The 26,641-nt window shown below is 29.7% G+C and overlaps 2 protein-coding genes across 2 annotated transcripts; one reads left to right on the forward strand and one right to left on the reverse strand.

Moving 5' to 3' along the window:
- The first annotated feature begins 4,888 nt into the window (after positions 1–4,888).
- On the forward strand, positions 4,889–5,451 carry MS3_00000106 (uncharacterized protein). Its single transcript, XM_051208008.1, has one exon. The coding sequence runs from the start codon at positions 5,047–5,049 to the stop codon at positions 5,362–5,364; it is 318 nt and encodes a 105-aa protein (XP_051073447.1). The 5' UTR covers positions 4,889–5,046; the 3' UTR covers positions 5,365–5,451.
- A 551-nt stretch (positions 5,452–6,002) lies between these two features.
- On the reverse strand, positions 6,003–19,351 carry MS3_00005331 (uncharacterized protein; the record flags this gene model as incomplete). Its single annotated transcript, XM_012938464.3, has 3 exons — positions 6,003–6,261; positions 12,260–12,816; positions 19,283–19,351. The coding sequence occupies 3 exons, from the start codon at positions 19,349–19,351 to the stop codon at positions 6,003–6,005; spliced, it is 885 nt and encodes a 294-aa protein (XP_012793918.2).
- Between the last annotated feature and the right edge of the window lie 7,290 nt (positions 19,352–26,641).

Below are 26,641 nucleotides of genomic sequence, written 5' to 3' on the forward strand. Positions count from 1 at the left end.
TATGCTTTATGAGGATGCGCTTCATCGGAGATTTTGATTGTGTCCCGTTATTTTCTTATTACCATGTTTTCATTTACCAGTCATCAGTAACATACTCCATAAGTGACCGTGAACTTAAAAATTATGCTATATGTGAAGACGGTTCGCTGTTTATTGAACATCACTTAAGTTGACAATAGGGAAATGCAAATCCAAGTAACAAATCAGACGTCTTAAAATCAGTACTTGTCACTTAGCATTCTGGTAGATAATACCAGATTTAACACAGTCTTATTCAAATGTAAGTACTTCTGTCTGAGTACTCTCACCTAATTTCTTGCTTCATATCATCAATTACCCTGAAACGTCCCATCCTAAAGTCACTTTTATCATCACATTGAAATTATCTTTTGATTTTTTACAAAGTTGTTATCATATAAACCTTGCTTCATTTATTCAATTAATTAACTGAAACCAGCTTCATACTCCTTCTAAACCAAGTGGTTTGCTAGTGCTCTAATGTTCACAATCTTTTTTAGTTATCTCGAACTTCAGATAGTGCTGATGATGCTTGTTTGTGGCCATCAAGTCTCCTTTCACGACGTACACGATACCTATGTTATGTTTCAGAAAATATAAATACATGTGTAAGTTCAATGGTTCATTGATTTGTCTTGATAAATTATGTGGTGTCTCAGTGGTTGAAGGGTCCGACTTTCAACCATTAACTCTCAGGTTCCGGACCCGTCCTGCCTACTCGTTGAGTAACTGGGTTGTGAGTATCATTAGCCTTCACATTTGGAGTGCAGCTCGTATCCAAGAACGTGATTAGTTAATTTAAATAAAATAAAATCGTGCACTTTATTCAAAGCAGATAAGTATTCTAACAGTTTACAGGGATTGTGACTTGTAATTACATATTTATCTATATGTCAAAATATATCACATATTTCAGATACTGTTAGAAATGAATATGATATTTTTGATTGGATAGTATGACAATGCTTGAAGGAATTCGGTTGGTCCCTATTTCTTTTGGGTTTTCAGAAGAAAACATTTGGCTTTCGTTTAAGATATTCTAATTTAACCATTTTATGTGGTCTAGTTTTAAAGTTAAAAGCAAAATTTAGGATATCGATTATCAGTTCAAACTATCTACACTTTATATAGGTATACATCAATGACGTTGAAGTCAGTAAATAGCGAATCAAATAAAAACACCAAAGATATAAATATTACTAAAGAACTAGTAGAGAATAAGCTAAAGTAAAATAAAATTCTTGCTCGGAAAGTTGTATGTCAAATTGGAAATCACATGTTAGATTGTTTATTCACTGTCAGAAAGTAATGCATGATTTTTGTTTACAAAGTAATGCTTTGAATACATTTTGCTATATGTACACAGACTGAGGTGGTTTGTCCAGACATTTATACCACCTAATTTTCAACTGTGGAAATATTGCAATAAGCCTTCCTTCTTAGATTTCCTTGAAGTGAATAATTATGGGTTCCAACTGCATGTACATGTTAAGTGAATTCTTAAGATCCATGATCAGAATAAATATGGGTCAAATAGGGTGAGAGATAAATATTAGTGCAATTACAATTCGATCAAATAAGTAAGACATGATAAGGAGGGATGAATGCTAAGTGAATGAACCATGTATAAGGGAGATTAATAATGATGTTTAACCAATAGTAATAATAATAATAATACTTTACCCTTAACCTGGCCATTTTTCGTATTATTAATTTGGTTATATAATTGTAGAACCTGAAGAGAATTTATCGAGAAGAATATTCTTCGTTCAAATACTAGACTTTTAATATGACGGGGATCTTTAAACGGTATTCTAATTAGTTGTTTTCCTTGCACACCTAGACGATGTGTCCCAGGTGGGACCAAACGCCCATCCTGGATCCCCCAGCTAGCCACCATTCACCTGATAATTCAACAGTCGATTCTTTTTTATAATTACCGATAGTCACATATATAAGTCATATTAAACATTTGATTCGAAAATTTATTACAAATTTAAGAAACTATGGTACTGTGAGACAGTGTTTTCTCCCCTATGTAAGCCTATTTATGTCTATCCACTCGTAACCGTTTGGGTAGTTGACATTCCTAACTTTACTCAATCCATATTGGGTAATTCAACCATCATCCTTGACTAATAGTGATAAATATATCACTCCCGATACGGTTTTACTCCACTTGTTGTTAACCTTCCAATCTATTGATTAATAAGATTTGTCTTTTTGGTATGAAATAACAAAACTGAGAAACAGTTGGAAACTTCAGTTGGTGGAGATTTATCTTTTTTTTAACTATTCAATAGTTTTGCAAATCATTGTTTCAATTCGACCTAAATTCTTAGTATAAGCTCTAGTGATTCAATTTGGTTACCAAAATCAAAGTAGTTGGGGTGGGCTTTATATTTATGATAGGTGTATAATATACGGGAAAGCGCTTTAATGATTATTAATTCGATCTTGACTAATCCAACTCTTTAGTTAGTCATTCGGAAAACAGTTATTGTAAATCAATTGCTTATGGAAAAGTACAGGAATAATAAACAATACACAAAATATAATATGCTGACGAACCATTCAAATTTAAGATAGTAGCCACTGAATCTTCGCGCGAAATTCAAAGCGTAATGACGGATAGTTTGTAATATAATAAAGCTAGGCTAAACTTACTCGTATTCAGCTACTAAGACTCCTAAAGTTTATAATATGAGGTCAAATTATGGGAACCATAGTGTTGTATCCGGATGAGAATAAATTAATGCTGACCGTTAAGAATTACTTATGCACTAATATTGAACGAATATTCTTTTTGTATTAATATTAAGTAACTATATTATATGTATATTCATATTTCTTTTATTTGACCTCTTAGTTACTGTTATATGATTTACTATTCCCAAGTTATTCTCAATCTATTAATCACAGTTTCTCACAATCACAGCCACTTTTGGCTAGATCAAATGTTATTTTCTATTTTATGGTGTGATGTGGTCTGATTGTGTTTGTGTATAAACCAAGTATATTTGAAATATATGATTCGTATCACGGAGGCTGAGATTGGCGTTCTGGACTTTACAGGCAGGACCGGGTGGGAAAAGGACCAATCGGAACTCTAGGCTGCCCGTACTGCTGTATTCGTTATTATTTTGGTCGTATAAGTTAGCGTATCATATTTCGCGATAATCGTTTAGCTAAGGATATAGCACATAGTTTATAACTTTTCGGAAGTAACTTAAATACTCCTGATGCTTAAAATAAAATAACTAACTCCCTAAGTATTCATCTAATTATCTACATAATATTCTTCAATTTATTCCTAAACTTATAGGGAAATTTTAAACTATGAATTACTAATTTGTATCAGCTACATTCGGATAAGGCAGAAATTAGGATTAACTTATGGTCATTTCAAGTCTCTGATGATCGTCAGTAAAGTATGCTTATACCTTTACATGATGAATAAATTTATTGAAGATTCCTATTGGTTTTTCTGTAAATTGAGAAACAACAACATACAAATCTATCCTTATGACTAGAAAACACCCGTTTTTCTAAAGCTGTTATGTGGCCGAAAATAGTTTTCTAGGTGTCTCCTAACTGTTCCTGGTTAAAGTTTTAAACACTATGCAGAAAAGGTTATTTCCGTTGATTGTTTCATGTGACATATAAAATCTTACATTTTTGAATTTAACGCAAAATTTGTTAATCGTTTACCCAATTCTGATCGACTTATCTCTACACTATATTTTTACCGAACTGCTATCCTATTAGTTAAAAACGAAGTGTTTTCAACTATTTAATCATTAATATTACAAATCTCAGTTCAAAACAAAATCTGTATTTTGGTGAATAAGTCAACAATCAACAACCATTCCGTTTCAATATTATCATAATGTTAAGTGATGTGTGGACGAGAATGATAATGATTGGTTGTTTGTTTAGTCAGACTTGTAGATAGCTTTACAAACGTTAGATGAGATATATATTCTCCTATCCATATTCTTATTATTATCGATTGTTGTTGGATTGTGTCGGCTTTTTTGGTGTGGAAATATATTTACGTTCTAGTCAGGCTAATCACATGTTCTTGATATGAGCTGTGTTGAAATCCTGTAGAATAGACGCTGGGAGGGAATCTAGTGTAGATATCCTTCTGAAGCAAGTTAACGTCCTATCCGTGTAGACGTGGAAAACCGAGTGTTATAACATTAAGGATAAATTGTTCCAGTGAAACTGTATTCATCTCAAATCAAACATGTTGATGAATGTACAATATTCGATATACAAATAACATGTAATGAAATTTATTTAATATCAGATGGTTTTTTTGTGGATATTATAGTAATTTTAATAGTTAAGATCATGAGTCAATTAAAGCTAGACCCGAAAGCACTGGACGGCCGTTTCGTCCTATTGTGCAACTCCTCAGCAGTGCGCATCCAATTAAAGACTTCACAATTATCTAATATTTATTTCAGTGAATAATAACCTATACTTCTTATCATAAAAGATGAAATCATATAGAATTAATCATTTTAATGTAAGTTTTATGTATTAAAATGAATATTTAACTTGTAACTGTTAATAAACAATTCAATGAACATTGAACCATCTTGATGAACGAGAGACAAGAAATATTACCTGACATATTTTTTTAAAATTTAAATGTTTAAATCATTGCTAGTAATAGTTTAAAATATTCCAAATCCTACATAACGCTCCTCTTGGATTCTACTGTTAGCCACAATCCATCTATTGTAGAAACTAAAGTTGGATTGATTAAGACCATTCTTATAATACAGGTTCACATAGAATTACGTATGATAATTATCACTTTAAAGAATACATTCATAAGGAAAATTTGTGATTAAATCTAGGATCGACTTTATCAGTGTTATGGAAATTGTTGGGTTTCATAGTTTATATCACAGTCTAACTTGCGTGATATCACTATTAACAACCAGAAAACATTAAACAACTTTTCTGGGAATGCACACCCATTAGGAACCAAATCGGTGATTTGCAAAACTTATGAGAAGAGTTAAAATTCTACACTATCGAGTCGATAATCGATTGTTTACATTTCTCACTTCCATTAATTCTAGATATTTTGTACAACTGTCATTCATAGCTACTGATAATATTTATCACACATCTGATATGGTTGAATGTTACATGTTTATGCGTAAATCAGTATTATTTAAACCACAAGTTTATAACTTGAATATCTTAAATTTACTGTGTGAGGACTTGTCTCTTCAACAACAGCATGCCTCGGTTTGTGATCTTATAGAAGGCAATCAAGGTTACAATAGAATCGGTCACATCTCAGAATCACATAAACTTTAAATGTTTTAACAATGAAAATATTCGTAATATTCCAATGAAGTCTATTACCTCATGTTATAACTCAGAGTAGCATATATTCATCTCACCAACATAACTGATTTGAAGTTAGTCTGGCTGTAAATTGTCAAGAATACAGTGTATTCTTGGAAATATCTAAATGCTATATTCGTAAAGTCTGAATGCATATAACTATCATACTAAACTTATCACTTTCTTTACAACGGTAATATATCCTTTTACTTGATTAATATTTTGATGCCCGATTGGATTTACTTTTTGTAGTTCTTAAATAACTCCGCCTGCGGCCGTTCTATGGTTACAGCCGGTCCAAAACCCAAGTAATTGAAGAAGTTTAGGCATGGGGTTAACAGTTCAGTCCCATAACAAAAAACCCTAATAAAAAAACCCAACTAGATAAATTGTCTTAAATAAATGGTGAACATAAATCAAGACATAAAACAGGTGTTTTGGTTCTGAACTAGAAAAAGTTACTTCTCAATCACACATTTCACTTCCTTATTACATCACTAGCTCGATCGGATATTAGGCTAATTATTTCGACTTACATTTCTTGTAACAAAAGCATACTACTGAATAAACAAGGTAGTAGTTAAACTTTTAGGTGAAAAAACAAATTACTACATGCTATATGGTGTCAATTTTTTCCTTAATAAATCCATCACACCCATTATGGCAGCATTACATTTGGCTTGTTCTCGATCCTGCCTATGAAACCCAATTAACATGACAAAATGTAGTCCTTCTTCAGATCTCAAATATTCTTCACTTGGTATTTGTAGGCGCGTTGCTGTGAAAGTGTTCAAATTGATTTCATTTACGCCACTTTGTTCGATGGCCATTAAGGTTTGATTGTAATCAGCGTAAAGTATTCTGTACCTTGGATAAGAAAAATAAAGACAATTTTCATAAAGGGTATTCAAGTTTTATAAATATCAATGTTTTTCTTCATACGATGAAATGTAGGAATTTTTTTGTTTCTCTCAGATATCTAACACAACCCTCCTAGGATTCAACTTGAATAGCTAATAAAAGTTTATGAACGATATTTTGATTGTAAATAGTGGTTATAAGTATTATGAGGTAATAATGAAGTACTTGTTTAGTACTGTCTTATTTTTTAACCAATATAACTGATATTATATTATTTTATCAATTACAGTCAATTGAATGTAAATTCGTTACTCCCATCTTTTAAAAATTTCACACTTACTTTATTTGCATAATCACATGAGTTATACAAGGAATAATCATCCAAAGTATTACTCTTCTGTTATTCTAATGATATATTAAGGGAATATGGTAATCAGAGTGAAAAATATCTGGAAATAGAATTGTCAATTTTTATTGAAGTAGATTTAATCAGATTTTAATTTCTGTGAAGAAAAAACACTAAAAATCCCTAAATGTTGAACGATAATTCAGTCTTTTACGGTCTACATCAACGAACTGATCAAAATTACTCAACTGTTTAAACCAAGAAGTACCTAAAAGAAAGTTATTTTTCAGGAAAACTCCATGAGACTACTCAGTAGTTCGCAGTTACGATTACACCAAGAATTGAGACTACGACCTAAGCTCTAGTGACGTTCAACCATATTCGTATATAAGACAATTACTCAATCATAACCCTGGAAGATGGTTGTGGTATACCACAAGCCAACTGAAGTTAGAAATATAAATCACTGGATGTTGACTAAATGACTTAAAGATTAAACGCTCGTCGCCAAAATTGAAGGCTCAAAGTCCAGTTGTCAATAATGTCCTAGATATACATTGTTATGAAGTCTTATTCTAAGATGAAACGTCTGTCTTTCTAATACTTTCTTATTTTTAATGGTTACCTAAATAAAATCATTTCATGATGTAAACTATGAAATTCAACAATTTCTACAAACTCTCCATACTAACATATGATATTCATTTTATTATCTCACTCAAGTTGTTTAATCGCATCTTATCGATTAGTCTTTCTTGCATTTAACCAATATAGTTTGAAGTGTCATTAAATTTAAAAATCTAGATCATTTAATTACAATGCACTTATTTAAAGGTCAGGTGATGAATATGAACCCAAAAGTTTATGTCCTAATTCTTTGTATGAATCATATTTACTGACTCTTGAGGGCTCTCAAAATATTAGTACACTTTCTTTTTATCATCATACTTGTTTAATTACAATTAAATTGTGTTACTGATTAAAATTACTAAGAACTATGTCATCTATTTTAAAAGTAAACTTCCGATAGAATCTCATCATATATCTATCATATTAAAATGAATATGAATTATTGTTCATTACAAATTGTAGATATAACAACAACAACAGCTTTTTTTTTTGTAGGAAAGTTGTCAGCACAATCTTTCATTCATTCATCCCATATATGTTCAATATGAGTGTCAGTTAGTATATAGATATATAACCACACACATATACACACAAGTACTAGACACAGAATTATTGAAGAGTGCCAAGTTACATTCTAAAATAATTTGATCATTGTGTAATAAACTCCATGATTACTACAATAGAATAACTAATATTGATTAATCTATTCATATTAACATTTGTAGTATAGATAAATGAATATGAGAGAACTATAATAATAATAATAAGAATTATTATTACTATTTGTATATTCTATAAATTAAAATTATATCCCTTTTTTCAAATTTATAATTAAATATAGAATTTTCAACAACAAAAAAAGGGGAATATATTGAATCATTTGCAAATAATTTAATAATTTTTCATTTAAAAACGTCATTAACACAAAGAATCATAAATATAATAATAATTATCGAAACTAATTTTTTGCCAATCCTATAAACACATACATACATACATACATACATACATACATACATACATACATACATACATATATATACACAGACATACACACACACATATGCACAAACACACTTAGATACATACAAAAAATTGCAATTAAAACTAAATGCGTGTTCAATTTCAAATTTTCTATTTTCCTAAAATTAATAATCATAAAAAAAATAAAAAGAGAAAGAGGGGGGGTTAGTGAGTGAATAAATGAAATTTATTATTTTCTCTATTCTTATTAGAGAAAATGTTAAAAATTCATATATAATTAAGAAGGGGAAAAAACAAAAAAAATTTTGTTTGAGATTCGATTAAAGTGAAAATAATTCACGAAATACTTCATCTATTCACTCATTTATTCATTTTGTATATGTTATTGTCGAAATAATTCTCTATGTTATTATGATTATTACCTTGTTAGTTAGTTTGTACATTGTTGTTGTTTGTTGTTTGTTTGTTTGTTCGTTTTATAAAAAAAAACTAATTCATATTAATATGAAATTTATAATTTCCGAATATTTTATTCGATTAAGCTAGAAAATGACAGAGAATGAAAGAGTATAGTTTATTTAGATAGAATGAAGAGGGGATGTTTGTAACTATCATTGTGTTATTATTATTATCATTATTATTAATGATTATTATTATTAGTGCTGCTTTCTAAAAGAAGAGAAAAAAAATCATTTTCTGACAGAACTACTAACTAAATGCATGTGTTTTTATTTAAATACGTACAAATGATGATGTTTGAGGTGGAGTAAGGGAAATTGAGATATTTTAATAATATTAATAATAATTATTATTATGCAGTATAATTATGTTTAATTACGATCGAAACTCATTAACTTTTATATCATATAAATGAGAAAAAGAGTTGATATTTCAAGTGTGATCTATTTATTATGCTTTCTCTCAGGCATAATTCTAATGTATTTTATTAGTTTGTTGTCGTTAAAGTGATATATTTACTCTCAACGATAAATGTGTGTTTATGTGCATTGTTTGCATAAACAAACAAACAAAACAAATGAATGAATGAATGAAGGATTATTCGAATCATCATAGACTCCCTTTCATTCTATATAAATGTAGAATAGTCTTTTTATTTACTTTAAACTATACACTTTTGTAATTATTTTCTATCTCTTACTCTCTCTCTCTCTCTCTTATTCTCTACAGTATGAACACATACAGACACATACAACAAAATACACTCATAAATTATTTATTAAGTAATAATAATTTTATCAGAAAACTTTAACTCTGTTTTGTCAATAAAAAAAAGTAAATATGATCTCCCTCTAGCACACGCTTCTTCTCAAGTTACATAATAATAATAATAATATTTCTGACTGCACAAATCTCCGCTTTTGTTAATCGAAATTTTCCTACAAACTATATTTATTATTTAATTTAATGAATAGTCTCAACATCCCATTGAGTAAACATTGCCATTATCATCCCATATTTATTATTTTTTTAAAATGATTTATTATTACTAAAACATAGAAGTTTAAAACTTAATTTTTCTCTATTTACAAAAGAGAAAATAATAATAATAATGGACGAGTGTTTGTTTATTATTTATCATCAATATTAACAGTATTATTGTTTAATTCTATTTATAAAAACATTTAATTTAATACCTTTTTGATTAATCTAGTTAATTGTTTTGTTTTGAAGGGAAAAAATCTCTTTTTTCACTCTACACAAAACATTTGTTTATATTTATCATAAATGTTTCTAATATTCTCATTATTATTATCATTATTATGGTAATCTGATGGAAGGTAACACTGATTTACTTGACTATGATATAAAGGTTAGGGAAGCGGACACGATGGAAAGAGAAAGGATTAATGATATAATTCGAACAGTGAATAACTATGGATTGCTATTTAACATTGCCTGAACCAGTAGGTTTATGAGAATAATTAGGTGGGAGTTTACTTGTTTAATTATAATACTTATCATAATAATGTTTTTATAATAAAACAATTAATGTAACTAACATAGGATTAGTGAGCCTATCACTAACATAATGTTAGTAGTAATGGTGTGATACAATTAACCCTTTGAATAAGTAAACAAAGTACCATTGTTATTATTTTCAATAAAAATAAAAGTCATGTTCAATAATAATTCACGTTCAAATAAACAAAATTAATCCTCTTAATCTTAAAAAAAACTAGTTAATCCCAGTTTCAGTGTTAAATTGCATGTACCATCTTTTGGTTATTATAGAAATATGTACATCTGTATGTGTGTATTCATGTAAACGTATACATGGGTATTTGAGTGCATAAGTATGTGTCTAACTATATATAATTAATTAATGCTTGCATGTATCGATTATAATTTGTCAGAAACTAATGAGTTTTAAGTTACATAAGTTATGCATAGACCACCACACTTACACATAACACATATGTGAATACTCATTACATAAAGAATGAATAGGATAATTCTATTTGGATTGTACTTTTTTAAGAAAGCGACTGTTGTGATAATTACTTCGAAAATAATAAGCATAACAGAAGTAATGTTATGTATGACTAAATGGTATGTGTCAAATTTCACAGGAACAAACAATTTCAAAATTAACTGAAAAATATAACATTTGACTACATATTAAATAATGCATAAAGCAATTAGTCCCCTTGATAAATTTCGATAATGTAATAAGAAGATGAATATTGTCAGAACTACATTATCGAAATTTATCAAATGGACCAGTTGCTTTAAATTCCTCAAAAGAAGACTATTAGAAGGTTAACCTTAAGTGTAAAAACAGTTCTGATAATCTTCGTCTTCTTATTACATTAAATGATGTATAATGGTATGTATTAGTATTTTTTGTGAATGTTTACATGTACGTTTGTATGTAATTTTAGAGTGTTTACTAACTTTAGATATGTGTTAATTATTTAGTTCATGTATACTCGAACCTAATGATTGATCACTGATTTGTGACCATTATGTTGTTTATCTAGTCGTTAGTAAAGGAAATAAGAGAAATTGCTGAACTGTTATATTTACAAGACCATAATGTCGAGGAAACATTATGCTCAAGTTTTACAAACAATTTGTAGGTTCTATGTGATGTAAAATAAAAGTACCAATTATTTAGGTGTATTTGAATAACTGATTGATTACTGGGTGGTGACAAATGTCATGTTGGTCTAGTCCCCTAATACCAATCGAATTCTACAAATCAACATGTTACATTATTGGTATTAGTTTAAATGACTTGATAACCTAGTGTAATATGTTTTAATAATAGGTGGTTAGAATCAGTCACTAAGAAAACCTCGAACTAGGTTTCTTGCTACCTGACACTCGTCAACAATGCGTACTTATAATCTTAAGGGAAATGGTGCTACCCGACTGACCTGATGCTGTGTAATCCGACTTCACTCAATTTCGTGGATGAGTTGAGGTTAGACATTAGCACCATTGGATGCCGGCTCAGTGCTCTAGAGGCTAGGCGTTCACATACAGTACAGATAGGTCCTTGGTTCGAATCTCGCGAGGTGGGAACGTGGATGCTCACCACCGAGGAGTCCCATACTAGGACGAAACGGCCGTCCAGTGCTTTCAGGTTTTCCATGATGGTAAAGTAACACTTAATAGTTCTGAATGAACCTACTATTCAATGAAATTTAACTACAATTATAGTATTTCATTTGATAATGGAACACTAATTAGCTTAAGGGGATTACTTGTTTTCAATTATCTATCAAATAGCATTCTAGTCCCAAGGAACATTGAACTTTTATCGAAATAGGGAGGATTTATGAAAATTGTAGAATTTTCCTAGCTTAAATCACCAAACCACTAGTGAGAACCTGAAAGCACAATTGAGACTAAAGGTCTCAGGTTCCATTTCATTCGATGAGGTTGTGTATACTTATCACTGTGGTGTCTCATACTAGAATGAAACAGTCATTTATTATTTCCATACTTTTAATAAATGTCTAACTAAAATTAATTCATAATATAATAAAAATTTACTATTCATAATTTTGAACTTACTTTTTATCCCATAACCATAATCCACCATTTTTATATAAATATGGTTGTCGAATTGCCCAACATAATTTTTCACAATCTTTTTGATTAGGTATATTTCTGATAGAATATTCTTTTATATAATTAACATTTAATTTATCATCATCAATATTATTTGGATTATGATATTGACCAATTAGTTGTAATTGATTTATAGAATATGGTTCATAACAATTATGTAAATGTTTTATTGATTTTACGTTACCATGTAATTTAAATTGTGGTATTAAAGTCATATTAAATAAATAAGCTTTATCAATATAATTTTCAAGATTTATTTTTAAAAAATATGACCAATCATTTGATAGTGTTAAATTATAATCAGGTATCAATGGTGTATTATTATTACTAATAAAGTTATTATTCAATAATGAATAAGAGTCAGATATTGAACATTTAACATTTTGTAATTCTGGTGTATTCATTGTAGGTTCAATAGATGTATTGGATGATGGAATTAATTTTCTAATTATAGTATGATTAAAAATACTTGTTACATATAATTGAGGTTGATATTTTTCCTGTAAAAATTTTCAATATAATATAATATTAAGGAATAAATATATTTTGGAATACATTTGATGGATTTGACTCATGATTTCAATCAAAAACTCAACAATCTCCACAACACCTAAACTGATAATTATCATGTGCTCATTAGTGACTAGCTTTGTGAGAAAATTCTTGGAGTTCTGGTGAGAAGCCGTGACCAGTGGAGCTAATCTGTGTCGGGTAGAAACAGGTGTTTACCTCAGTACAATGGAAGATGGTCGCGCAATTTCGTGGATTGATTGAAGTTAGATATTAACGCCGTTGGATGCCGGCTCAGTGGTCTAGTTGGTTAAGCGCCTGGCGCGAGACTGATAGGTCCTGGGCTCGAATCTCACAAGGCAGGATCGTGGATGTGCACTGCTGAGGGGCCCCATACTGGGAGGAAACGGCCGTCCAGTGCTTTCACGTTTTCCATAGTGGTCTAGCTTCAACTGACTCATGATTTCAATAAAAAACTTGACAATCTCCACAACACCTAAACATTTGATCTTGTTTTACTTGTATCTTCCTATTGTTATTTAGGACTACAATTGATTAGTCTCATATCGGCATATGTATATCCTGTACGCTTCGACTCGATATTGACATATAGTATAAGCAAAGATGAATAATGGCTAGCAATGAAATCCAGGACGCGCATTTCGTTCCATTTGGGACTCGTCAGCTGAATGTATCTGAATCCCAGAGTTCATTTTCATTCCGAGGCTAGAATTCAGTACCGTTCGCTTCAAACGTTATCACGTTGTCCACTTAGCTACTAAGTCCTGATAGTCACCTGATTGTGCGACTGGGTGAAATAAATAAATATTTTTGATTAATTAGATTCCATTGACTAATTCATTATAAAACATTAAGTGATATTGTATGAAATGACATTGAAATTTAGAATATAGTGAACATTTATTGTGTTCCGTTTTAAAAATTCTGATTAGTATAGAACCAATGGCTACCTTAAGGATCGATGCCTGAATTTCTTAATCCTACTTTGAACACTTCAACCTTGAAGTATTTGAACGAAATGCAATAGTTCAACTTTAGTAAATTCTTGACAAAATTCCAACGTCGTGGTGATGATGATATTTTTAAGAGGTCTCAAAATAGAATGTTTTCTTCCTGATTTACGACGATTCCTCACTTCGAATTAAACACTATTATCCACTTTTAGTATTATTATTCTGCTAATCCTTCAAGGTATCAATTTTCTGCGATACTCCGCAGGAGTAAAAATCTTAGAGGTTTTCCTTGAATATCTATGTTAGTTGTTAAAGCAACGTGTATCATCAGTTTCCATCATTTGTAACCAGAACTAAGATAGTGTCTCCTATTTGACTGGTCCTCTCGATCTTCCACATTATCCGGACGTTCCATGTACCTATACAAACTGTTGCTCCGTTTGTTAGAAGGGGCATCGGTTTCGTGACTTTCGAAGAATCTCGACTTCCGTCAAAACTAGGATCATACAATGACCGTATATTGCAAGTCTAACTATGGACATTTTAACTGAAGAAATTTCAAATACAAACTTTTGTACTTTGGCTGCTAGTGTCAGGCCTACCCTTCAATCAGTCATTAAATCATTTAAATTGTATTTATCCTGATTACACACCATTTGCATAGTCACTTATCTGCAATTTTTAGATAGATATCTCCCCTATATCTGATTGTACTCAATCTATTTACTGATTGTAATTATAAAAATTAATACCTCCATTCGAATTTGCGAGAGAAAAAAAAGGGATTACATATATAAGTTGATACCTAAAACAAAAAAACTGATTAGATAAATGTATTAAAATGTTGTGTGTGTGTGCGTTTGAACGCGTTTCCAGGAGCAATAAAAAATCCGTTACAACACTACTTAAAATTAAAAAAAAATTTCTGAAATATTTTCTACAATATTTTCATCATGAAAAAAAATCTTTTTGACATAATTTTGTGTTCAAAGCGAATTATATTTTAATGTTCAATGAAATTGAAAGGAAATGATATTACAGATATATATATACATATATATATATATATATATATATATATATATATATATATATTTCTTGTATTTATAAATATACTACTGTTATTGTTAATAATAACAGTAGTAGTAATAATAATAATAATAAGGACGATATCATAACATAAAGTAAAGAATATTCAATAACAATATTAGGAATTTTATTTATAAATCAAATAAAAAGAGACAATATTCTATTCGAATTCTTCTTAAATGAAATTATGTTACTTTAGTAGAACAATAAATTGTTCAATGTTAAATAATATGTATGTCAACATATCTACTTACATAAGTATACACAAATGTTAAACAATGAATGTTGACCTTTGTAAAATGAAAATATTATAAAAAAAACTCGATAGAAGGAAGCATGAATAGGAAGATAGATTGATGAGTTAATATTGATACTACTACTACTACTAATAATAATAATAATAACGAATATTTTTCTCATTAGTTTTATTCTTATTATTATTACTAGTATTATTATTATTAGGAAAAAATATATACCGGAAAAAAGCTTGAATAGTTTTTTTATATTTACCGGAAATTATTAACCTTCTACTACTACCAACACTTGTAATAATAAGCAATAATGTTAATTATAAGTTCATAATTCGCTTGGAAATATAAGTATTATAAGCTAATCTATTTATAATAATGTTAAGTTGAATGATTAGAAATTTATGAGATATGTTTCAAAAATGATAGTTGTTTTATGAATGCTTCGTAAGAGTCCAGCAGTGTTACCAATTTCTAGAGACCAACATTTATTGTTGCTTATAAAGCGAGAATTAGTTGTGTTTACGTACCGGTAGGTATTCACATGTTCAATCTAAGGGGGAAATTTTCAAAATGGTAATTTAATCATTTGATGTTACGACAACCATTCATTAACTACTGTACTTTAGTAACGTAAGGAGCTAGTGAAAATTGTTGAATTTTATAATTTAAGTAACAGACTGACCCTAAACAGCTAATGAAGACCAAGAATGACTGAACAGGCAACTTTCCATCATTAGTAGTAAAATATGGTTATTCAATATCACGAAACAACTGAAGTTACAAATGTAAACTAATGGATGCCAAGTCGATAGTTTAGATGATTAGGCATTCGTCGTGAGACCTGAAAGACCTAAGTTCGACTCCTTGTATGGATCGTGAATATACAACTGCTGATTAGTCTCATATTAGGACGAAGTAAATGTCCAGGGCTGCCTAGTTCCTAATAGTTGTTCAACTAAGTCCAATTCTTGATGTAACCGATATTAAACCTGTGACTTAACCGTTCATTTTTTAAGAGAGGTTGAAGATTCTCAAATTGTAAGATGATAATCATAATTTGTGTTAAGTTACAGTGATTATTTTTAAAAATATCTTATTCTCGTGTAAAGTCCACCTAGATTTATAAGAAAATGATCAAACTGACAAAACAACTCACTATTTCTTTTGTATACAATATATACAATATATATAATATTCAATACAGTGATAGCTTACCACTGTTGTTGATATTAATGTCTTTCTTATTCAATATACAATTGTGATGACTATCAGATTGTAAAAGTTTAACTTAATTCTTTAATGAGATAAACCAGTCAACTTATTCATCATTAATTGTATAACTTTGATTAATTGTATTGTATCTGAACAATAAATGACATGATAGTGAAGAAACATTGAAAATGTGTAAAAAAAATTTTCAGGTATTCAACTAGATTTCTGTATAGTTAACATTATCACTTCGTAAGTTTAATTTAAATTTATCCTACGGTTTGCGGGGAAGTGATTAATTATAACAGTATGAAGGAATTAATTTCTTGAAAAAACACTCCATTTAATTAGTACATCAAATGATATTACCGTAAAAGCGATTAGTAAATGGTACAATGTATTTATAAACACTTTATACCACAGTACTTTAGACAGATATGATGCTCAGTAATAAATCAATACAAATATCTTATTCCTACAGGAGACCAACCAATTCCTATATATATAATTATCTCAGATTGTGAAACTGAGCGATGACTAATTAAACTTCACATCAACCAAAAATTTTCTCAGGGCTAAAGATAAACCTCAATGACAATTATCGACTAGCGAGGAGTCTAGGCTGAACAAGGTTTCCTGTCGACTACATCCAACCATCTAACGTATCAATGTAATGCATACAATGTCAAATCACCTGGACCAATGACTGCAGTACAACCTGACCTATAGAATTTAACCAATATTAAAAGACAAGAAAAACATGACATTGATCATTTGTTAGAGATTATGAAATGGAAATATTTTATTGTTTTTTTTTCAAGTATATACACTGACATAATTCTCAATTGGTAAAGTAGTATTATACAACAACAAACTATTAGGCCAAACATTTCATCTAATTAATTCTTTTATTCAAGTTATGGTACTGAATATTTGTTTGGGAATTTCCAGTCCATATTTTTCTGAATGTCTAATATTTGTGCAACATCAAGCTATTCTTTTTGTTTATTTAGTGAATGAATGCTTCATAATGTTTTATAATATTCACTGAAGATTTTGTTTCAAGCCCTAACTTTCATTTTATTTATTTCTTAATTTGGTAAGTTGAGATACTCTATAGTAACATGTTCACAGAAGACATTTGTAGATAGCCTTAGATGATCAAAATGAAGTTCTTAGTGAAACTGTACACATAAAATGAACGGGAAATTATTCGAAAATTTATTTTCCACTGTTTATTTGTTGAATCGCTCTTTATTCCCTTCTAGTAAGTTAATAAATATGACAAATTAGTTATTAAGGTTGTGAATCTTTTTCGACTGATTTGGTTAGGACAAGTATTAAAAATGTTTAACCACCGCTTACTTAAACGAGCGATATTAGGTAGCATAGGATTCAGCTGGGAAAACACTAGAATCGGCATATCAAGAAACAGACATATGTGTCAATAAAGTAATTGAACGTTTGTTCAAATCTTTTAGTAAACCCAGACTACGTGGTTCAAATTTGTATGATAATCACAATGAGTAGTTGAAAACATTGAGTGATATGTCTTAAAATCGATTAAAACTGTACATATGAATTTATTCTGTGTCTTCTTATACACTTTGAATTCTAATATTCCTTCATACGCACCTTTTTATTCTATCTTTCTAAGCTATATTCTCCATTTTTAGTCTTTATCATCATCATTGTTCCTGAGATTATTTAGAATTACTTGTTTTTCATATTGTTAATTTCATTTCATTATATCAATTCGGTAATGACTAATTAGAGGCAACGTACATATACTCCACTCTCTATGTTGCTTATAACTGACTAGTTAGTGGTACTGATAAATTAATTTGAACGTAAGAATCTAACCTTGGCACTGTCAACAACAATGGAATTTACCTTAATTTTATTGACGAAGTAAAATCTAATTTATTAGTTTTTTTTTCTTCTTCTTCTGAAAAGCAACCCAGAAAACTGCTGAACCATCTTATTTTATTGAATTAGCAAAAAATATTGACATTTTATTCACTAATAATAAGTAATCCCATGAGATATTAATTTCTCCTCTACCATATTCGTTATTATTCCCCCTAGTGTAATATGTGTATCATAGATGCCTGTTTAAATTGAACTCACTAACCTAATGGTTAACTATTATTATTATTACTGAAATATTATTGTCGCTAATTTGCGTGTTCTCTCTCTCATACTCCCTAATAACTATTCACCTGATAGATAAGCAACCAGAAATTAAAAATTAATCCATTTCGGATAATAATTTTTATAAATAATTTTTACCCTTTCTAATTGATATGACCGAGTGGATTGTTGCACTAGTAATCACAAAATGGATTCCATTGAATGAAATAATTTGATAATGAATATGATTTTACTCTTCTTCTATCTTACCCAATCCTTGTACCCTAGATCTAACTGAACTGTAGAAATATCAAAAGAATAATGAATTAGTTATTGATTGTGAAAACAAATTATGTTTATTTAGCTAAAATACAACTATTTATATATATTCTTATTAATTAACCTACAATTATAATACATCGGGAATAGTTACGTGATTAACGCTGACTGGTCGAGCATAAATCAAGGTTGTATGTAGACCGATCAAAACGATTAAATTTAAAATGTTCCTGACGAAGGAGATAGTTTTCTAATACTTCTTTTTAATTAGTGATAGTTGATAATAGCCTACATATGGTTTCACGTAAAACTGTTTTCATATTTCCTTTTGTTTTCCAATCCTTATGCGGCTGTCAGTGTACATTGCTAAAGAGCTCCATATAAGTTAAAATAAGAACCTAATACTTCCTAGTTTCAATAATATTACAACTCAGATTAATCTGTGACAAATACTATCAATTCGAAAAGGGTTATTCAACAAAGAAGTAGATGAGACGATTTAGTTTGAACCGATTACTTACAAAATGCTTTGTAACGTTATTTAATTTCATGTTGATTTTTTCTCGATGACTTCTAGTCATAGCCATCATGAGATGATGCTAGGCTAAGAGAACAAATGTTCTCTTTTTATAATCATGTTATTGTTAAGTTAAAGTAATTTTCTGGTGATAAATATCTTACTGAATCATTCTCATAGCATTTATCAACTTACTAAGTATTTAAAATTAAATGATATATGAACTTATGTGCTGATTTCAATATGGGAACAATTCAAAAATATATATCGCTAAATAAATATCAAAACTATCCACTAAACAATATGAAAAGAGATTGAAATCAGGATCATTGAACTACAGTTGTGAAGTCAAAGTTTAATAAATGGTTAACATTTTCAATGTTAATCAGTCAGCGATATAGACAGGTGATCATCCTATAATAATTATCACATAAATAACTTGATTGAACTATATCAATCACTAGAACCTTGGTAATTTATTAAAAAGTTCATCACTAGTGAATACATGATTGTTTAATTGAGTAGTTTATGAAAATTCATAAAAATCGTTTATAACATTGACTAAAATCCGTTAAGATATCCCTGTCTATAATCAAAACACTACACTTAACACAAATATCCCTTTTCATGAATAGTAAACTAGTCAATATGAAAATATATATTAGTAGGTTCCAATCTTTGAAGGAATTGAACGTATAATTCAGATATGCTTAGATAAATCCTTTGGAACCTTCAAATTAAGCTAAAAAGGGCAAAAATATTTTGTCTACTTTAATCTTTATTCATTTATCTCTTCTTTATTATTATTTTTTTACTTTCTTCAAATTAATTTGATAGTTATCTTTAAATTACAGACTGAACACCAATTAGAATTCTATCTCTATCACTTAAGTATATTATGCTTAATTGATTCGAAATGGTTACACACAATTATTTAAATGATATCCATTAAAAAAAAAGGAAGATTCTTTTTTGTTTATAAATATATATAACACCTCATTTAATGAAATTATCTTCTTAAAAAATATAACGTCTAATGATAAGTTAGTTTAATAAATAGGTAGAGATAACATATTAATGTATATATATATGTATATTGTATATCTGCAAATAAGTATGTGTACACACACACACATCTATACATATATACATACATACGTACGTACGTACATGCACACTTTTTATACTCATTATCACGATCAATTTAATTGCTTTCTTGTGCCTGTACACGTTTATACAATAAACCATCATTAATTCTAATCTACATTTATATCAAGCTTAATATTATATACATATAATATATATGTATATACTATATGCAAACAATCCTGCTTATATAATTCGTTAATTTCATCATATGCATCTGCATATAAGAAATTGAATTTCTTCGTTCCCTTTTTTTTTATTACGAGACAAAGATAAATCATGTTAATTATCTCATCTTTAAATATGCATATATACACACGCACATATGTGTGTACAATCATAAACATACGCACATATTCATTATTTAATAAGGAATAATAGTTCTTATCTCTAGGTTATTGATAATCATAATTATTCTTAATTTAATTAACCGATTCAGACTGTTTTTATTATTATTATTATTATTATTATTATTATTATTATTGGAATCAGAATGAATGCATAGATATAAAGATAGGTAGCTAGATAGATATTTTAGTTGATAGATAGACAGACAATTAGATAAATGGACAGATGAGTAGAATATAGAATATGTTTAATCACTGTGATTATCTTATCCAAAAAAGTATCATTTTACAAAAATATGTATATTATAACTACAATTATTTACTATTATTATAAATTATTATGTATTTAGTATTTCAAGTTTTATTAAATGGACAGATTATTCGTAGAAATAATTATAATACTGTGGTGTGTGATACTTATATCCACATAAGTAGTATAGAACGATTGCATTTCTGCAGAGGATAGAAAAGGAAAGAACAAGGACGGAAATGTAATGGTATGAAAATGCAGGAACAATGAAATCTGAGACGATGGACTTATGTTTGCAAAAGAAACAGTCAAGTTTGAGACAGTGTATTGATATTTTGCAAACTAAGTATTTACTCTATTATTCTCAGGTTTTAGTAAGATGTTTTGTAATTTTGTGCTCAAGTACATTCGATTGACCCCATCCGTGTTCTTATTCGCTACAATACTACTTATAATGATAATAGTGGTATCACAGAAAAATTTATTCATTATATAAATTCAAAATATATTTTAAGCAATAAAGAACGAACCATAATGTATAAAACTGCAAAAAAGTTTGAACTAAATTGAATTCGAGAGTGATTTCCTCTAAAGAATAACAGAGTACAAATTTATGTCCTATTAGGAATAGAATCTGAAATCTGTGTAAGTAGACACCACTTGGAACTATTCCTGTGGTTAAACAATAATGAAATATTTAAAATGTGATTTCTATTTATTTCTATTTAACTCGGGCATAAAATAACATTGCATATTCTCAGAAAGCTGTAAATCTAGAGTTTCATGTTGGTCTGTGCTTACTAGATAGATGTTTCTGGAATCTTATGAAACTGATACTCATCCATTAAGTGAGGAATGATAATCTTCAGTAACGATTATCACAATCAGAGGTATTCTCATTAATCTCTTACGAATATGAGGGTGACTTATTCAAATGATATTTTTCCAATTACTCGGTCGTTGAGTAATGATCACTCTCCTACCTTTTATTTACACATGGAAAATTTTACACGTTATATCAACAATTTTAACGTAATATTTTATGAATAATATCCTGTGATTATTATATGTTAACTAACTTTAACAAACGTAATTCACTGTTTTAAGCAGAGATGGATGGTAGTAACGATAGAATCCAGGACGGGCGTTCCGTTCTAGTATGAGACTCCTCTGTAGTTCCATACTTCTACGAAATAGTCATCCAGTAACCATAGTCATTCATTGAGGGACTAATATTAATCTGTTCATGATTTCGGTGAAATTCGATAATTTCCACAAGCCCATTAAATGATATCAAATTCTACTGAATTCAGTTTATACAAATTCCGACTGTAAATAAATCATGTAAAAAGTGGTGTATTTATAAATCATTTTCATTTATTTCTGCGGTCAAATAAATTCATATCAACAGTCTTTGTGCTTTCTCTAAGCGTCGTCAGATTCAGGTTTCTCAATACTAATTATGAGTCAGTTAAGCACCCAGAAGAAGTAAAAATAATTACAGCATAAAAGTCTTTACGAATATTAAAGGCCATGAATGCTTTTCATCAGTCAATGATTTTAACCAAATAATTAATGAAAACTAAGGAGCAATAGATAGTTTGGTTTTCTTTCATTTTAAGGGTTCTAATAGTCTGTATCTATGAGTATTTTAACACCGACTTGTTAACTGCTTTTAGGTTTTCAAAGTCCTTCACTCTTTAGTTCAAAATGGAAAAAATACATGAAGCATGAGAGAAGTTCTGCTCTTAAGGTTTATTTTTGTACAGAAAAGAAAGAACATGACCTTATACTTCGAGAAACTTCCAGAAAACACTTTATAATGACAAAAATGATTGTTACCTATCTGCAGATACTGAATGTGTTAAAAATTCAAAACGATCTTATGAAAAATGAGATAACTTTCATTAAATAAAAAGCTCATTTCAAATTTCAATCGCTTTTTCATCCAGTTATATTTCATTATCGTAAAATATTTATTGATCTATCTGAATAATATGAATATGAACTTTAAAAGTACATCACCAATGTAGTAAATTTATCTACTTGAAAAAAAGTTTATATTTTAGTACAGATGGTTGTGAAGATTATTGAAATTTCATAGTTTCACAGCATAGATTGACTTTAGTTGGATAACCATTGGAAATCGTGAAGCATTGGAAAGATAGATGTTTCGTCTTGAATGGGACTCTTCAGATGTGTTCATCTAACCTACTACTAGCGATCAGACCTAGTACCTTAAGGTCACTCAATGTACCTCTTACTTTTAAACTACTAAGTTAAGATTTAATAGTTTATATTTTTCACTCCCACTTCAGATGAAGAGAAAATCTAAAAGTCACATTTTTTTATTTGATAATTTAAGTCTATCGTTTGGTTTATTGAAATAAGTTCTGTTTTAGTGATTGAATTTTAATGTGCTCCTCACTTTGACTTAAGAGTCTCATGTTTGACCCTTAAAGAGATTTTACAAAGATTCTACTCAGCAAAAGTGATATACAAAACTGAAACAGTTTCCGATACTCTCAAGTTTAGCTTGGACGGTTATTTGTTTAGGTAAATTTTTATACGGTATAAACTATACAATACTGCTGTTTTTTAGATTATCAACCCTTTATTTAACGTAGATTCATTCAAAACGAATACAAGAAGAAAGGACATCCTACATTTTGTGGAAGTTCAAGTCGAAAAGTTTTTTAAGGTGGGGGGAGCAATTCAGCTCCCTTTGAATATGCTAGTGATATGCTCAAATGTAAATTAGTTAATTAGATATTTAGTATTGAGGAGTGAAATTAGCAGATTCGCTTTCTCATAGGTTTCATTCGTGTTAATACTAATACTACCATAACTACTACTACTACTACTACTACTACTACTACTACTACTACTACTACTGTAGTGAACAAGAACACAGGCGGTGACAACCAAATATATTTTAATAAAACATTATAGAATATCTTGGTAAAATCTGAAAACCATACAGTAAGTACTTCATTTGCAAAATATCCATTAACTGTCTCAGACTTTGTTGTCCCTTCTTTTCTATATCAATCACTCCCTGTTCTCGTTCTCTTCTCTTCGATTTTCTCAACCTACTGCCACCAGGCATTCCATTTTCGATTCGTGATACGTACTACGTATATCTGTCGACCTCAGTAGCACACACCACACTACTATTACTACTAATTATTATTGTTACCATTAGTATTAACATTACTACTATTAGTAAGACTATTTATAAACTCTCCCATTATCTACTTCATACACTTCTCTAGCTTTAAGAACAGCAAAAGTTTAGAATTACAGTCTTGTTCAAGTAGCCATCATTTGAGATGAATTTATGTAGCTGACTGAACTTGTAGCAATCACATTTCCAACAATCATTATTGATTGGTTGTTTCATTGGTAATTATGATTCAATTTTCATATGGGCAAGCCCGTTGTAAGATTGGATCCGAAAAAATTCAGTTCTTACGAATCATGTTTATTTGTAACAGGAAAGTAATTTTTATGAAGTTGCGTACAGAAGATCGTTTTCTTAATTTTATCATCAGTAACTTATTTAGTGACAAATAACTCTTGGCGTATGTTTATTTGTTGGATGTTGACGTCAAGATGCCATGCTCAAGGCCGATATTTGATTGTAATTAGAGGTGAGAAAGGTGATACTTCTAAACTGGCTATCGAGGAGAAGGGAAATGTTATGTAATCTAATGATTATATTTGACAGAACGCCTTTAGCTAGTAGTTTCCAATATAACATACGAGATCAGCATCAATATCGAATGCTTATAAAACTTTATTTTAAGTTATTTACTATAATAATAATAATAATAATAATAATAGTAAAACAACTAACAACCTAGCGGTAATTTTTGATTGGATTTATTGAATGTCGAATATATTTACTTATTTACTTACCAAATACAGTAGGAAATCCATTTGTTAACTGTTGACTAATTCTGTTTATTTATTGTGGTACTTACTATATATATAGTGCATTTCATCTGTCAAATGATTTGAAATCAGTCAGGTGATTTGTTAAAGGATGTTGATAGATATAAAAGAGTACCTGCTACTAAGTTGTGTCATATTATCATTACAAGATTAAACTTTACATAATAATGGCTAATTACTGAATGGTATAACTAGTAAGCGTTTGCTAGTGCTTCTCGATTGCTAATTTCGACTGAGTCGCAATTTGATGACTGGATATTGCACTATATACTATGCTTGATCCAAGGTGGTTAGCATAATGTGGGGGTGGCAGAAAAAGCCAACAAGAAACTGTTGTGACCATTTCCCAATTCATCCATTTCATGATGAAATCTAACCACTATAGAATATTGTCAATTAGTATTCGCTTTAGAATTGGATCGATTAGCTTCATGAATGCATACACTAATGAGATCACAATACTATTATTTAGTTTGGCAGTTTTGTGGAAATTTCAAAATTTCTTACTTTTTACTGATTACATTAGATGAGGACTGAGCTTCGTCACAGATTGACCGAATTTGAAATTAATAACCACTGAATTCTAAATTAAAAAGTGGGTAGTGTCTTACTTGTCAGAAGATTTGATGGTGATTTGTTGATGACCATGCAATATAAGCTAATGTTATTGATAAATCAACGACTAATACTTGAACAACCACATATTACTCAATATTTAACAATTACTATGTTACAGCTAATTATGGATTACATTGATATTGCTAACAAACCACAAGCACTTTTAAACAGACTTCAATTATGAAATTCACTTGGTATTGTTTATTCGAATCTTCCCATTGATGTTTAGGACTGCAATTGATCAGTGCATACTGTGCGGATTGCTTCTATATTGCTTTAATTCACAAACATTATAAGCAAAGGTGGATAGTGACTGGCAATGGAATCCAGGACGCACATTTCGCCCTATTTGTGACTCAGCGGTAGTGTGTATCTGCATCTGTGTTAATGTATATTACGGCACTTGAATTCAGCGCATTTAGCTTCACACGCCTGACGCGTTATAAACTTTGCTACTAAAACTTCGATTTCAGGTCTGATCGCCAACACCGAAGTGCAGGTAAACCCAGGTAACTGATCCTAAGCAAGATGAATCGCTCGTGCTGGATTCCGTTGCTGACCACTACCTAATTTTGATTAAAAATGAAAATTTATTGAAAAAAGGATTACTTTCTTCAATTCTTCTCTGTTTTTAATCATTAGTGGCCTAGAACTTAAGCGCCTTAGCACGTGAACCAACTTTCTAGGTTTCATCCTATATAGTGGGGTTGTGGATGCATACTTTTGAGAAGTTCATACTGGAACGAAACAGCTGTTCAGTACTTCATCCTTTTCAAAGAATGTCCAACTTAGATTGATTCATCACATCAATAACATTTAACGATCCCCACAGATCTCTAAATCGAACACACTTGTTTTCTTCAAATATATACCTTTTCTCTCAGGGTTATGAATTGTTTAACGAACTATTTCAATTCGAAAAGAAAATGATACAATTTGATTAATTGAGCTTATCATGAAAATCCTATTGATAACCTACTACTTAATTGAAACATAAGTAGCTATGTTTCGGTGCTAAAATTTCTCGCTGAGAAGCATCAACTAT

The sequence above is a fragment of the Schistosoma haematobium genome, chromosome 1 (genome assembly GCF_000699445.3).
Source record: "Schistosoma haematobium chromosome 1, whole genome shotgun sequence".
Taxonomy (NCBI): domain Eukaryota; kingdom Metazoa; phylum Platyhelminthes; class Trematoda; order Strigeidida; family Schistosomatidae; genus Schistosoma; species Schistosoma haematobium.